General features: G+C 38.7%; 1 protein-coding gene across 6 annotated transcripts in view; it reads right to left on the bottom strand.

Annotated features, from left to right (window-relative positions):
- RFC1 (replication factor C subunit 1) overlaps nucleotides 1-17,233 on the bottom strand; it is an 82,961-nt gene that overhangs the window by 38,292 nt on the left and 27,436 nt on the right. For all 6 annotated transcript variants that reach the window (XM_023738942.1, XM_023738939.1, XM_023738940.1 and 3 more), the window contains 2 exons: nucleotides 2,663-2,895; nucleotides 1,718-1,795 (listed from right to left, as the gene is read on the bottom strand). In XM_023738942.1, the coding sequence (XP_023594710.1) occupies nucleotides 1,718-1,795; nucleotides 2,663-2,895 (311 nt within the window). The remainder of the gene's footprint in view (nucleotides 1-1,717; nucleotides 1,796-2,662; nucleotides 2,896-17,233) is intronic.

The raw sequence follows: 17,233 nt of genomic DNA, 5'->3' as shown, positions 1-17,233 counted from the left end.
TCTTGTAGTTTTCATTGTATAGGTCTTTTACATCTCTGGTTAGATTTATTCCTAAGTATTTTATCTTCTTGGGGGCTACTGTAAATGGTATTGATTTGATTTCCTCTTTGAGGTTCTCTTTGTTGGTGTAGAGGAATCCAACTGATTTTTGTATGTTTATCTTGTATCCTGATACTTTGCTGACTCTATTAGTTCTGGTAGTTTCCTTGTGGATTCTTTGGGGTTTTCTGTACATAAGATCATATCATCTGCAAATAGAGATACTTTTACTTCTTCCCTACCAATCTGGATGCCCTTTACTTCTTTTTCTAGCCTGACTGCTCTGGCTAGTACTTGCAGCACAATGTTGAATAAGAAGGGTGATAAACGGCATCCTTGTCTGGTTCCCGTTCTCAAGAGGAATGCTTTCAAAGTCTCTCCATTTAGGATGATGTTATGTTGGCTGTCGGCTTTGTATAAATGCCCTTAATTATACTGAGGAATTTCCCTTCTATTCCTATTTTGTTGAGAGTTTTTATCATGAATAGGTGTTGAACTTTGTCAAATGCCTTTTCTGCATCGCTTGATAAGATCATCTGGTTCTTGTCTTTTGTTTTATTAATGTGATGAATTACACTGATTGTTTTTCTAATGTTGAACCATCCTTGCATATCTGGTATAAATCCCACTTGATCATGGTGAATTTTTTTTTTTTTTTTTTTTTTGATATGTTGCTGAGTTCTATTGGCTAGAATTTTGTTAAGGATTTTTGCATCAATGTTCATGAGGGAAACTGGTTTGTAATTTTCTTTTTTTGTGGTCTTTACCTGGTTTTGGTATTGGGGTTATGCTGACTTCACAAAATGAGTTTGGGAGTATTCCATCCTTTTCTATGCCAAAGGTCTTTTTGTCAGTATCAAAGACCTATCATGACCTACAGGACTGGATGCTGGCCATTTCTCCAAAGTCATCTCATCTCACTATCCTTTCTCTTCTCTAGGCACACTGATCTCCTTGAACACATAAAGCACACTCCTACCTCAGGACATGTGCTTTCTGTTTACACTGCTTAGAGAAAATCTTCCGCCAGATAGCCAACCCTATGCTCACTGTATCACTGCATTTTATGCCCCAATGTCACTTCCTCAGAGGAGTCTTCCTAACCTCTCTACTTAAAATACAACACTCATAACCCCACTGATCACCCTAAAACTCTAGATCCTTTTACTTTTTTCCAATGGCACTTAATAACAAACTGATATTTTTCTTTTGTTTTTTTTAACTGTAGTATCTCTAACCCAGAACAGTTACAGACACTCAATAAGTGTTCAATAAATACTTGTTAAATAAATACATGGGCTTACAGGTCAAGAAAGAGCTCTGAACTGGAGACAGATTTAGGGGTCATCAACGTATACATAGAAGTAGATGAGATAGTCCAAAATGTGTGTAAAAAGTGAAAGGAAAATCAAATTATTATAAATATACTAAAGGAACCTTCTATGCAAAAAAATCTAGTAATAAATCTTTAAGTTAATAATTATCCCCTGCTTTCATCATTTATCTTTTAAATACATTTAGATTTTCATATACTAGATTTTAAGTTATTTTATACATAACTCTTCCAATGAGGTTCAATCCAAAATTAGACCAGAACAATCTTGATTGTTTGCCAGGCTAGACTAATCAGCAGTCGCAACATCAAGCTATCAATGATATCTAAACAAAATGCCAATACCTCTGCATCTTCATCAAGTTGCAATTGCTTGGCGATGGCTTCATCATTTAATCTGAAATCATCTGTATTTTTCGAAGGCTATATTTCAATGAAAATGAAGTGAGATCAGCATAAACCTTTACTTAAAAATAAAGTGCTTTTTCTTGACTGTAGCTGATTAAACAAACTGATGGGAGATAATTGTATGAGTGATAGAATAGCTGCAATCCACACTGGCCAGAAAATCATGTTCATGGTTACTTCCTGAACACATCCAATTTCCTAATGAGTAAATATCCCACAGACAAGACGATTCTCACTTAATTCTATTGATATGTTCAAGAGAAGTACCCAAAAAAACCCTGTAGACAAATATCTTGACCTGAGAAGTCCAGAACATTGGCAGGCCAATATGTGAGAATGATTACACTGTCCTGTGGAGGCACTAATGAAATCAACAAACACGGCACACCATTTGGCAGGCTTTAACTCAGGGGACTAGTTTCACCATAATTTATCTGTATGTCTGTTTCCTAAACGGCCATAAAAAGATGATTCCAATATCAATCAAACTAGAAGATAAAAAGTATAGCACAGGTATGCCCTATTTAGAACGGATGCATTTAGACCTCATTTGGCAACAAATTTATTGTCCAATTTTGTCTAACTGAGGTCAATAGTAAAATGAGTTTGCCTTTTGAGTATTTAATTTAAATTCTAAGAATTAGAATGTTTTTCTAATGGTTTAAATGATCTTTTCCTATTCCGATATTTAAAAAAATTAAATGTTTAATAATCTAACTTCCTCATCCCCTAAAATGAGGGCAAAACTTTTCCATAATCACAGGAAAATTATTTTCATTAATAAAACATGTTGACCTATGTATAATGCCCAAATTTCTCCTCTTTTTAATAGCAGTGAATAGGTAAAAGCCTGAACATTCTTACCGCACCTAGAACACTCACCTTTTTTCTTTTGCTTGCCACCATCTTCTTATCTGATCTTTGGATACTTCCAGTTCCAAAATAATCAAGCACTGATGTGGGTGTAAGTTTTACAGGAGATAAAGGCTTATTCTTGGTCTTAGTATTTTCTTCATTCTTTTTCATGTTTGACTCTCCAAGATAACTATTTGCAGATCCTCCATTGTCTTTCGATTTAAAAGCTGTCTTCTTATACATAAGGTCATCTTCTTCATCTTAAATGAAATAAACCAATTTTTAAATAAAATATCAATTCTAATTATATAACACAACCACTTCTGCCCGCTTTATAAAAAGTATACATGAGCCATGGGATTCTAATGATTGTTTTCTTCCTATCTACCAATTCCAACAATCAGCTCCACATTTACCAGTGCCAGGCCTGTAACACACTATCCCCCTCCAATTACTATCCAGAGTATACAAATATATTTATTCACTCATGTATTCAACAAATATATTTATTCACTTATGTATCTGACAAATATTTAACTGAGCACCCATTATATGCCAGGCACCGATCCAAGCACTGAGGATGCAGTAGTGAATAAAAAAGACAAGATCCCTGCCCTCAAGGAGAATGGAGTCTAGGAAAGAAAACAGATACAAATAAATATAATCAAGTTATAAGTGTTTTAAAGAAAAAGTAAAACCAAGTGAAAGAATTAAAGAGTGATAAGAGTGCTCTTATAGAAAGGATGGTCAAGAAAAGCCTCTTTGATGAGCAACATTTAAACAGAACCCTGAGATGAAGATACTTCACGTAAGAACATTCAGGCAAAGAAAACTACAAATCCAAAAGCCTTAAAGCGAGTGTGCTTGGAGGTCAATGTGACTGGAGCACAAGGGGGGAAAGCTGTATGACTTAGGGTCAGAGAGCTAGGGGTCAAATCCTAAAGGGCTTTTATGTCACGGAACCACGTAATGGAATTTTACATACAAATAAATTATAATGTATACACCCACTATTCATTTATGGACATAATTAGATTCCAAAGACGATGTCGTTACGCAAAATTGACCTTATGTGAGGAGGATGAGGACCTGGAGACGGCCCAGAGCCTGGACCCTCAGAACTGCTGTGCCCCAGGCACTGCTGTGCTCTGGACCCCAAGGCCCTGCATTTACAGGCAAAGTTGATGGCTCTGGGGCTCAGGCAACCAGCGGGGACAGGGGTCAAGACAGTCAGAGGGGGTTGCTGCCTGTGTCCATGCCCCCTGCAGCCGCCCCTTCTGCAGCCCAAGGCGTCTGCTGCTGCCCCCGGGAAGGACCCCATGGAAACGAGTGATGCCTTGCTGGTCTTGGAGGCCTTGGAATCCAAGGCCAAAAGCCTAGAGACTAACAGCTGCTCAGAAGAGGAGCTCAGCAGCCCAGGCTATAGAGCAGGAGGGCGCAGCCAGCTTCTGTTGCAGCTCCTAGGCCTCAGATTACCCCAGTACCCTTCCCAGTGCAGAACTTAGCCCTTCCAGGGCACTTGAGTAGAGGGGAGCAGCAGAAGCAACCTCCCCCCACCCCAACCCCCGCCTCCTCCTGGGCCCCTGTGGCCACTCGTGGGTCCTTCTCAGAAGGGCTCCCTCAAAATCTGCCTCAGTCACCTCTTTCACAGAAAGAGCTGCATGGTGGCTCTGGCAGTGGGGATGGGACCAGCAAGAGGCCTTCTGGAGAGCTGGCTGCATCAGCCTGACAGACGTGAGAGTGGCTCTGTGAGCTAGGAACTAGACACAGGGAGGAAACCCAGGTTAATGCACCAGTCGGATAGTAGATTTTTTATTATTGTCATAAACGCGAAATGTCAGATAACGAGATAGTCAATAAGTGAGGTGTACTCATATTTACTGACAAAGATATTCATATTTTTATGAAGTGACAACAGATGACATAACATGTTTAATCATGTATGTATGTGTATACATATGTATATAATATATATACACACATATGTACACGTATATACATATATATAGATAGATAGATATAGATATATATACACATATACATTTTAAAATGCCCATGCAAAAGTCTAAAAAGAATTAATAAAACACTACCAATTTTTATTTCAGGGTAGGGGATTACAGGTGATTTTCTCATTTTTAATTTGTATCTTTTTCTTTTATGTATTACATGCTTGACTGAAGGCAAGGGGTCATCTGTTTTCATTGAGTTAAAACAATTATCAAGGATGATCTTTCATCACTATCTTCCTCTCTAAATTTCATTTCTAAAGCTATTTTCTCAATTGTCATTTAGAAGGAGAAAAAAAATCAGTCTTCACATCTGTACTCAAGGTCTCTTTCTTTGTCACCTCATAAGAGAACATGGCCACATGTTCATTCCTACTTTGTTCTCTAGTATTTTCACTACTCCCACCTTACTCCTTTCCCATATTAAAACACCTTCAAATCTTCTTCTTTTCTTTCCAATTCTACCCAATAATTGTTAATAAATGCCCTCATTTCTCCCTATAAATGGTTTAAAAAAAAAAAAAAGTTTCAAGCCCCTCACTATCAGGCTATTGGCAAGAATAAATTTTTTTTAAAGGCAAAGTGATTGGTACAGCACCTCATCATGTTATAAACATTCAATAAATAATAAAGTAGTATTCTCTGATGAAAACACTGAGTCAGAAGTCCAGAAAATCAGAATTCTAACCTGATTTTGACTTACTATTTTTACTTTAATTATCTGAGCTTCAATGTCCTCTTCTATAAAATGTTGGACCAAATTCTAAGACTTTTTCCCTCTATAACTCTGTGGATCTCTGGATTGCCATGTAGGTTTTTTTGACTATTATACTCAATATTGGTGAGAACATGATGAGTCTGAACTAATACAAACACAAATTATGAAATTATAAACTAGTAAGACTTTTCTGGAAAGCAATTTAGCAAAATATATCAAGAACCTTAAAAAAATTCATAACTCTTAGACATGGTAACTCTTGGAAATAATCACAGATGCTGAAAAAGTTATTTAAATACAAATACATTCATCACACAATTATGAATCTGAAAAATGTAAGCAACTAAAATATTCAAAATAAGGGAAGGCTATATAAATTGTGGTCTGGCCATGTAACGGACTAATGCAGCCTTAAAAATTAAACCCAAATTACAAAGTTTTGCAATTTTTTTTTTTCCAAAAAAAATTGTGATATCAGCAAAAACAAGCTGGCAAAAAAACCAAAAATGCATTACTTTGTTCTTTTAGGCTAGCCCCAACAATACAAGTATAAACGTCACCCCTAAAAGGGGAATTTCTTTTCATGAGCCTTCTCTACTAGCAATCTTCTTATTTCTACAATTAGTAGGAAGGAATACAGCCCTTCTCTGAATTTTGGCTTGTTCTTATTAGCTGTCATAGAGTTGGTTCTGACTCATAGTGAACCTACGTACAAGAAAATGAAACACTGTCCAGTCCTGTGCCATCTTCACAATCATTGATGTGTTTGAGCCCACTATTGCAGCCACTGTGTCAATCTATCTCATTAAGGGTCTTCCTTTCTTTCGCAGACCCTCTAATTTACTACGCATGATGTCCTTCTGCACGAACTGGTCCCTCGTGATAACACGTCCAAAGTACATGAGACGAAGTCTCGCCATCCTCACTTCTTTTTTTTTCTTTTTTTCTTTTTTTTATTGTGCTTTAGGTGAAGGTTTACAGAATAAACAGTTTCTCATTACACAGTCAGTACACATATTGTTTTATGACATTGGTTACCAAACCCACAACACGTCAATACTCTCCCTTCTTGACCTTGGAGGACCTTTTCTCTTTTTTGGTGAAAATATACATAGCCAAAGATGCACCATTTCAAAAATTTCTACATGTACAATTCAGTGACATCGATTACTTTCTTATAGTTGTGCTGCTATTCTCACTATCCTTTTCCAAACTATGCCATCACCATTATCTTCAACTCACCGCCCTGTAGGTTTCCCATCAAACCTTTTGAGCTGCTGTTGTCAATTTGATCTCACATAGATGATTCTTTTTTTGTACTTTAGATGAAGGTTTACAGAACACAATAGTTTCTCATTAAACAGTTAGTACACATATTGCCCTATGACAATGGTTAACAACCCAGCTACATGTCAACACTGTCCTTTCTCAACCTTGGATTCCCCATCACCAGCTTTCCTGTCCTCTCCTGCCTTCTAGTCCTTGTCCTTGGACTGCTATGCCTTATTAGTGCTGTTTTGTTTTATGGGGCTGTCCAATCCCTGGCTGAACGGTGAACCTTGGGAGTGACTTCACCACTGAGCTAAAAGGGTGTCCGGGGGCCATACTCTCAGGGTTTCTCCAGTCTCTGTCAGGCCAGTAAATCTGGTCTTTTTTTGTGTGTTAGAATTTTGTTCTACATCCTTCTCCAGCTCTGTCCAGGACCCTCTGTTGTGATCCCAGTCAAAGCAGTCAGTGGTGGTAGCCAGGCACTATTTAGCTATACTGGACTCAGTCTGGTAGAGGCCTTGGTAGCTGTGGTCCATTAGTCCTTTGGACTAATCTTTTCCTTGTATCCTGTTCTCTTCATTCTCCCTTGCTCCCAAAGGAGTGAGATCAGTGGAGTATCTTAGATGGCTGCTCACAGGCTTTTAAGACCCCAGACGCTACTCACCAAGGTAGAACGTAGAACATTGTCTTTATAAACTGTGTTATGCCAATTGAGCTAGATGATCCCCGAGAGCATGGTCCCCATAGCCCTCTGCCCAGCAATTTAGTCCCTCAGGGAGTTTGGATGTGTCTATGGAGCTTCCAAGACCTTTCCTTGTATAAGCTGTACTGGCTTCCCCAATATCATGTACTGTCTTACCCTTCACCAAAGCTACCACTTATCTACTGTCTATTTAGTATTCCCCCACCCACCCCTCCCATCCCTTGTAACAAACAAAGATTGTTAGTTTTTGTGTGTAAACTTTTTCATGAGTTTTTACAGTAGAGGTCTTATATAATATTTGTCCTTTTGTGATTGACTTATTTCACTCAGCATAGTGTCCTTCAGTTTCATCCACATTATCAGATGCTTCACAGATTCATCATTGTTCTTTATTGTTGCATAATACTCCACTGTGTGTATGTACCATAGTTTTGTTTATCCATTCATCTGTTGATGGGTGTCTAGGTTGTTTCCATCTTTTTGCTATTGTGAACAATGCTGCAATGAACACGAATGTGTATATGTCTATTCGTGTGACGACTTATTTCTCTAGGATATATTCCTAGGAGTGGGATCGCTGGATCTTACGGCATTTCTATTTCTAGCTTTCTAAGGAAGCGTCATATCATTTTCCAAAATGGTTGTATCATTATGCATTCCCACCAACAGTGCATAAGAGTTCCAATCTCCCTGCAGCCTCTCCAACATTTGTTATTTTCTGGGTTTTTTTTGTTGTTGTTGTTTGTGCCAGTAATGCCGGGGTGAGATGGTATCTCATTGTGGTTTTAATTTGCATTTCTCTAATGGCTAGTGATCCCAAGCATTTCTTCATGTGTCTCTTGGCCGTCTGAATGTCTTCTTTGGTGAAGTGTCTGTTCATTTCCTTTGCCCATTTTTTTAATTGGGTTATTTGTCTTTTGTTGTAGAGGTGTTAGATTTTCTTGTAGATTACAGAGATTAGACCTTTGTCTGACTTGTAATGTCCAAAAATTTTTTCCCAGTCTGTAGGTTCTCTTTTTACTCTTTTGGTGAAGTCTTTTGAAGAGCATAGCTGTTTGATTTTTAGAAGATCCCAGTTATCTGGCTTATCTTCTGGAGTTTGTGTGTTGTTGGTTATGGTTTGTATCCTGTTAATGCCGTGTATTAGGGCCTCTAGCGTGATCCTATTTTTTCTTCTATGAACTTTATAGTTTTGGGCTTTATATTTAGGTCTTTGATCCATTTTGAATTAGTTTTTGTATACGGTGTGAGGTATGGGTCCCGTTTCATTTTTTTGCAGATGGACATCCAGTTTTGCCAGCACCATTTGTTAAAAGACTGTCTTTTCCCCATTTGATGGACTTTGGGCCCTTGTCGAAGATCAGGGGACCGTAGGTGGATCGTTATCCTCACTTCTAAGGAGCATTCTGGCTGTACTTCTTCAAGACAGATTTGTGCATTCTTCTGGCAGTCCATGGTACATTCAATACTCTTCGCCAACACCATACTTCAAATGCATCAATTCTTCTTCAGTCTTCCTTATTCATCGTCCAGCTTTTGCATGTGTATGAGGCGATTGAGAATACCATGGCTTGGGTCAGGAGCACCTTAGTCCTCAAAGTGACAACTTTGCTTTTTAACACTGTAAAGAGGCCTTCTGCAGCAGATGTGCCCAATGCAATACGTCAGTTGATTTCTCTACTGCTACTTCCATTGGCAGATCGAGCATCCAAGTAAAATCAAATCCTTGATGTCAATCTTTTCTCCATTTATCAGGATGTTGCTTAATGGTCCAGTTGTGAGGATTTTTGTTTTCTTTGTGTTGAGGTGTAATCCATACTGAAGGCTGTAGTCTTTGATTTTTATCCATAAGTGCTTCAAGTCCTCTTCACCTTCAGTAAGTAAGGTTGTGTCATCAGCATATTGCAGGTTGTTAATGAGTCTTCCTCTAATCCTGATGCAGCATTCTTCTTCATACAGTTCAACTGCTCAGATTTCTTGCTCAGCCTACAGACTGAATAAGTATGGTGAAAGGATAGAACACTGATGCACACCTTTTCTGACTTTAAACCACACATTATCCTCTTGCTGTGTTCAAATGATTGCCTCTTGATCTATGTACAGGTTCCTCAACAGCACAATTACGTGTTCCAGAATTTCCATTTTTTTGCAATGTTATCCACAATTTGTCATGGTCCACAGAGTCGAATGCCTTTGCATAGTCAATAAAACACAGGTAAACATCTTTCTGGTATTCTCTGCTTTCAGCTAAGATCTATCTGACATCAGCAATGATATTCCTTGTTCCACATCCTCTTCTGAATCCTGCTTGAATTTCTGGCAGTTCTGTTGATGTATTGGTTCCAACCGTTTTTGAATTATCGTCAGCATAATTTTACTTGCATGTGATACGAAAAGATATTGTTGAATAATTTCCTCATTCTGTTGGATCACCTTTCTTTGGGATGGGCACAAATACAGATCTCTTCCAGCCATTTGGCCAGGTAGCTCTCTTCCAAATTTCTTGGCACAGACGATCAATTACCTCCAGTGCTGCATCTGTTTGTTGAAACATCTTAATTGGAATTCTGTCAATTCCTGGAGCCTTGTTCTTCATCAATGCCTTCAGTGCAGGACTTCCTCCTTCAATACCATCGTTCTCGGTCATATGTTACCTCCTGAACATCCGACCAATTCTTTTTGGTACAGTGACTCTTTGTATTCCTTTCATCTTCTTTTGATGCTTCCTGCGTCATTCAGTATTTTGCCCAGAGAATCCTTCACTATTGCAACTCGAGGCTTCTATTTTTTCTTCAGTTCTTTCAGCTTGAGAAATGCCAAGAGTGTTCTTCCCTTTTGGTTTTCTAACTCCAGTTCTTTACACATTTCATTGTAACACTTTACTTTGTCTTCTCGAGCCGCCCTTTGAAATCTTCAGTTCAGCTCTTTTACTTCATCATTTCCTCCATTCGTTTTAGCTGCTATACATTCATAAGCAAGTTTCAGACTCTCTTCTGACATCCATTTTGGTCTTTTCTTTCTTTCCTAACTTTTTAATGACCTTTTGCTTTCCTCATGTATGATGTCCTTAATGTTATCTCACAATTCATCTGGTCTTCAGTTTTTAGCGTTCGATCAAATCTATTCTTGAGATAAGTCTCTAAATTCAGGTGAGATATACTCAAGGTTGTTCTCTGGTTCTGGTGGACTTGTTTTAATTTTTTTCAGCTTCAACTCGAATGTCCATAACAGCAATTGATGGTCTGTTCCGCAGTCAACCCCTGGCCTTGTTCTGACTGATGATATTGAGTTTCACCATCATCTCTTCCCACAGATGTAGTTGATTTGACTCCTGTGTACTCCATCCACTGAGGTCCACATCTATAGTTGCTGTTTATGTTGCTGAAAAAAGGTATTTGCAATGAATAAGTCACTGGTCTTGCAAAATTCTATCACGCGATCTCTGGCGTCGCTTCTATCACCACAGCCGTATTTTCCCACTACTGATCCTTCTTCTTTGTTTCCAACTTTCTCATTTCAGTCACCAATAATTATCAATGCATCTTGATTGCATGCTTGATCAATTTCAGACTGCAGAAGTTGGTAAATCTTCAATTTATTCATCTTTGGCATTAGTGGTTGGTATATAAATTTGAATAATTGTCGTATTAACTGGTCTTCCTTGTAGGCATATGGATATTATCCTATCACTGACAGAGCTGTACTTCAGAATAGTTCTTGAAATGTTCTTTTTGACAATAAATGCAACACCATTCCTCTTTGTCACTCCCAGCATAGCAGACCATGTCCTCAAGGTATAGATCCTAAAAATGTACTATTCCTGAACACAGACATAATTTTAGGAACATTTTCATGATTACTGAATAAAAATGTAATTACACATGCATCTTCAAAGGAAAAATATATAAGCACCATGTGTTCTGATAAAATTTTGAGAAAGTTTTCATTGTCCTAAGCGAAAACTGCACACAAAAACCCCTTTTTCTCTTGATCACGAAATAAACAGTTATCCAGGCCCTTTGGAACATAGAATCAACTCTAGTAAAATACAGTTATGAAGAGAAAAAATGGACAATTCACATGTTCACTTGATTCAGAAACTTATTCAGTGCCCCCCGATTCACACACTTTCCCCATATTGCTCACAGCCACAGGAGTAACTAACATAAATACCTACCACTAGTATCTACCACAAATGCCTACTACAAATAACACAAAAATAAATAAATTCACGAACCTAAGCATAACGATATATCTTATAAATATAGAGGATTTTGTTAAGGTGAATATAGTATAAATACATATACTGTCCGATAAAATCATAGACATATCTGAAAACATCCAGACATCTTGCCTTGATGATGTCATCATCATCTTGCCAAAAAATCTGAAGAAAGCGGCAGTCCTACTATCTCTATACTATGATTTCTAAACTAGTTGTCTTAAAGCCCCTTCCTTTAGCCTTTAATATTTCAAAGGTTGCACCAACATGGAGGAAGAAGGAAAAAAAAACCAAAGGTTGGAACAGTGGAACTAGCTGTCTGCAAAAGGCACAAGCATTCAACAAGTATTGATGTGGCCATCCTCGCATAAAATAAATACTTCACGATCCTTCAGGGCATAGAGATGAAACATTCCAAACAAAGTTGTGGTTTAAAAAAAAAAAATTGTTCTTATTTTCCAATGAGCCTAAATTTGTTTCTGCCTTGTCGGAAGCCAAAGGCAAACTGTGTTCTCTTCTCCCCAGAAAATTGTAATAAAAATAATGATAAATAGATACAAGTCAAATTTCTGAGACCTAGTTGAAAATCATGGGCAACTGAACACTCAGAATTTCCCTCTAGGATATCTGTCTCCTTATAAAAAAATACCATTTATTTTTATTTATATACAACAAAACCACAAACATGGTAAAAACAACAAAATAAACTAGCATTATCCAACACACAGCAGAGGAATTGTCTGAGAGAAGATTGCTTTTCTACTCTGATTTTTATTTGTTCATTTATTTAGAAAAATAACAAATAAAAGAGAAACAAAATAATGTGCAGGTTCCTGTAAAAATCTATTTACAAGCCAAGAAGAAAAAAAATCTAATTATGGCGTTCATACTGCTGAGAGTTTGGCCTTTCCAAATGGATCACTGAATATCCTAATTCTGTGGTTTTCTTTCCTTTGGTCTAAAACACACAGAAACCAAATCAGTGGAGCAAATGCTGGAGAGACCTGGTTACAGAGATTAAAAATAATGTATTTAGCAATAACAAGTTAAAAGCTAAAAAGGGAATCTGGGTATTTAGAGACTTTTTCTATAAAGTTCCTTTTCAATACTACCTTGGGTCAAAAACCCAAGCCGTTATTTTGATGTTGGAAATAGAGAAAGATTCACGAATTGCTAAGGCTTCAATGAACACCTGTTAATTAAGAGAATGGAGGAGAAACTACTCACACCATCTTTGCCCCACTTATGTGGTAAGTCAGATAATCTACACACCACAGTGCAGTAAAATGAAGCTTCTGAGACTGCTCATCTTTCAAGATTACTCAAGAAACTAGAGATCACAGGATCACTGGGGATTCAGTACCAGTAAATCCTCTTAGAATCAAAAGGGAGGAGGCGAGGCCAAGATGGCAGAGTAGTCAGATGCTTCCAGTGGACCCTCTTACACCAAAGACCAGAAAAAACAACTGAATCGATCATATATGGCAATCTGGGAACCCTGAACATCAAAGGCAGGGTCAAGGAACTGGACTGAGTGGCAGGGGGACGACGAGACAGTTCGGAAGCAGCGAGGAGGTGAAAGCCTGAGCCCTTCAGGCCTGATCAGCTTCGGGGTGAACAGTGAGGCAGGCAAGCGGCGGTGCTCGGGAGGCAGGTTTTCCACACCGGGAGAGAGCCAGCGCCAGAGAGACTACACAGCCACCCAGAACCATTAAGAAGCAGCCCTGGATCCACGAAAGATAAGAATGTGCGTACAGCCTACCACACGGACCAAAAATGCCCTCTTATGGAAAAACCTCTCTCCCATTTACCTCCTCGCTTCCTGCTCTGCACTGGGTCCCAGACAAGCTTCAGCAACTGCCAAGGCCCCTGGGCCAGAAGTAGGATCAGTCAAATGTCCGGAGCCATTCTCCCTGCCTTCAGAGACTGAACAAATTAACAAACAGAGGAAAAAATAAACTGCCGGGTCCCCTGAGCCAGGAACCCAGGTTAGGCACAACTCATTTGCCTAGGCACAGGCATAAGGGATCCATGGACTTTGACTGCCTTTCCCTCTGCATAGACTTGTGTGGGCCCTTCTCAACAGCACAGGCCCTCATTACTGCAGTACAACAGGGTATATACCAGAACTATAACTTCAACTGTTTCAGCTGTGAAGTGGCAGGTTCTTGACATTTGACACTGCTCTGCCCATTAAGCAGGGTCTTCACCTACCCACATCAGGGGCCTGAGGACTGGTGGCTCCACCCATGCCCCCTAGCCACCTGTGATAGGGGCCCAAGAATAAGTGGTGCCCCCCAGTCCTTACAGCCAACAGCATTGGGTGCTCATAGTCCGGCTGCAAAACCCACCCACCTACGTGCTCTAGGGAACAGGGACATGCCTTCCTCCTGGACACTCGGGGGTGGTCGTCAGCCCCCTGCCTCGCTCAGAGTGTGTCCCCCTGCTGCAGCCAGATGTCTGTGCCTACACCAATCACCCATGCCTGTCTAGGACTGTAAGTGAGAGCGTACATCCCACACTTGATGGCTATTTACCTGGGCCCCTGAGCTGAATCCATGCAGGAGGAGTCGGCAGACACCTGAGCTCACATACCTAGTAACAGATCTAACCACCTGGTGACAGGACATTAGAGCTTCAAAGGTGCCAATAATCAAACTAGCTCATATGAGCAGCTTATTTGGGCACAGCAAAACAAAACAAGAAGCTAGGACACAGCAAGCAAACATAAAATAAATAAATATAACAACTTATTGATGGCTCGGAGACAACAGTCAGTATCAAATCACATAAAGAGGCAATCCATGATGGCTTCAATAAGCTCCCAAAATAAGGAATCTAGAAATTTTCCAGAGGAGAAAAATTTCTGGGAATTACCAGAGGCAGAATACAGAAGATTAATATACAGAACTCTTAAAGAAATTAGGAAGGAAATTAAGCAAAACACAGAACACGTAATAGAGGAAATTAAAAGGATTAGAGATGAGCACAATAACAAATTTAACAGGCTGCAAGAATCCATAGAGAGACAGCAGTCAGAAATCCAGAAGATTAACAATAAAATGTCAGAACCAGACAACTCAATAGAAAGTCACAGGAGCAGAACTGAGGCAATGGAAGTCAGAATTAGTGGACTGAAGATAAAGCACTTCACACCAACTTATTTGAGGAAAAATCAGATAAAAGAATTTAAAAAAAGAAGAAGAAACCTAAGAATTATGTGGGACTCTATCAAGAGGAATAACCTACAAGTGATTGGCGTACCAGAACACGGGAGGGTAACAAAAAATACAGAGAGAATTGTTGAAGATTTGTCAGCAGAAAACTTCCCTGATATCGTGAAAGATGACAAGATATCTAACCAAGATGCTCATCGAACCCCATACAAGGTAGATCCCAAAAGAAAGTCACCAAGACGTATTATAATCAAACTTGCCAAGAACAAAGATGAAGAGAGAATTTTAAGAACAGCTAGGGATAAACGAAAAGTCATCTACAAAGGAGAGTCAATAAGAATAAGCTCAGACTACTCAGCAGAAACCGTGCAGGCAAGAAGGCAATGGGAAGACATATATAAAGCCATGAAGGAAAACAATTCCCAGCCAAGAATTATATATCCAGCAAAACTGTCTCTCAAACATGATAGTAAAATTAGGGCATTTGTTTGTTTAGGGAATTTGCAAAAACCAAACCAAAATTACAAGAAATACTAAAGGGATTCCTCCGGTAAGAAAATCAGTAACATCAGAAAACAGCCCAAGACTAGAACACAGGACAGAGCAACCAGATATCAACCCAGATAGGGAAGTTACAAAAGTAGAGCAAAGCTAAAACACTGAAAATAGGGAAACAGATGTCAATATCTAAAAGATGACAACATTAAAACAAAAAAGAGGGACTTAAAAATGTAGACATAGATTTTTCATATGGAGAAGAAGTCAAGGCGATATAAAGAAATAAAAGACTGGTATAAACTTAGAAAAATAGGGGTAAATATTAAGGTAACCACAAAGGAAACTAACAATCCTACAAGTCAAAATAAAAAAATACAAAAATATAAAGACTCAGAAAACACAAAATCAACAACAATGAAAAAGATGAAAAGAAAATACATAAAGAAAAACGACTCACCACAGAAACCTTAAGTGGAACAAAGAAAATGTGAACAACACACACAAAAAAAGACATCAAAATGACAGCACTAAACTAATACCTATCAATAATTATGCTGAATGTAAATGGACTAAATGTACCAATAAAGAGACAGAAAGTGGTAGAATGGATTAAAAAAACACGATCCAGCTATATGCTGCCTACAAGAGACACACCTTAGACTGAAAGACACAAACAAACTAAAACTCAAAGGATGGAAAAAAATATATCAAGCAAACAACACTCAAAAAAACAGCAAGAGTGGCAATATTAATCTCTGACAAAACAGACTTTCAAGTAAAATCCACCTCAAAGGATAAGGAAGGACACTATATAATAATTAAAGGTTCAACACACCAGGAGGACGTAACTATAATAAATATTTACGCACCCAACAATAGGGCTCCCAAATACAGACAACAAACTCTAACAGCACTGAAAAGAGAGAGAGACAGCTCCACAATAGTAGTAGGAGACTTCAACACACCACTTTTGGTGAAGGACAGAACATCCAAAAAGACACTCAACAAAGACACGGAAGAGCTAAATGCTACAATCAACCAACTTCATCTCACGGACATATACCGAACATTCCACCCAACAGCAGCCAAGGATACTTTCTTTTCCAATGCACGTGGAACATTCTCCAAAATAGCCCACATATTAGGCCATAAAGCAAGCCTTAACAAAATCCAAAACATCGAAATATTACAAAGCATCTTTTCAGACCATAAAGCCATAAAAGTAGAAATCAACAACAAAAAAAGCAAGGAAAAAAAAATCAAACACATGGAAACCGAACAACACTGTCTTAGTCATCTAGTGCTGCTATAAAAGAAATACCACAAGTAGATGGTTTTAACGAAGAGAAGTTTATTTCCTCACAGTTAAAGTAGGCTAAAAGTCCAAATTCAAGGTGTCAGCTCCAGGGGAAGGCTTTTTCTGTCGGCCTTCTTCTCTTCGGTGTTCCCCCAGACTAGGAGCTTCCCGGCTTTCTTGATGGTATGAGGTCCCCCTGTCTCTCTGCTCACTTCTGTCTTTTATATCTCAAGAGATTGCCTCCAGACACAATCCAGTCTTGTAGATCAGGTCCTGTCTTACTAACACAACTGCTGCCCATCCTCCCCCATTAACATCATAGAGGCAGGATTTACAACATATAGGAAAATCGCACAGTACCAGGAATCACGGCCCAGCCAAACAGATATACACATTTTTTGGGGGACATAAGTCAAACCATGACAAACACTTTGCTCAAAAACTACTGGGTTATAGAAGAAATTAAGGATGGAATAAAGAAATTCATAGAATAGAACGAGAATGAAAACACATCCTACCAGAACCTTTGGGACACAGCAATAGCAGTGCTCAGAGGTCAGCTTATAGCAATAAATGCACACATCCAAAAAGAAGAAAGGGCCATAATCAAAACATTAACCCTACAACTGAGACAAGTAGAAAGAGAGCAGCAAAAGAAGCCCACAGGCACCAGAAGAAAGGAATAATAAGAATTAGAGCAGAATTAAAT

The sequence above is a fragment of the Trichechus manatus genome, unplaced genomic scaffold, assembly GCF_000243295.1.
Source record: "Trichechus manatus latirostris isolate Lorelei unplaced genomic scaffold, TriManLat1.0 scaffold00126, whole genome shotgun sequence".
Taxonomy (NCBI): domain Eukaryota; kingdom Metazoa; phylum Chordata; class Mammalia; order Sirenia; family Trichechidae; genus Trichechus; species Trichechus manatus.
This window is presented reverse-complemented; position numbering and strand designations above follow the sequence as displayed.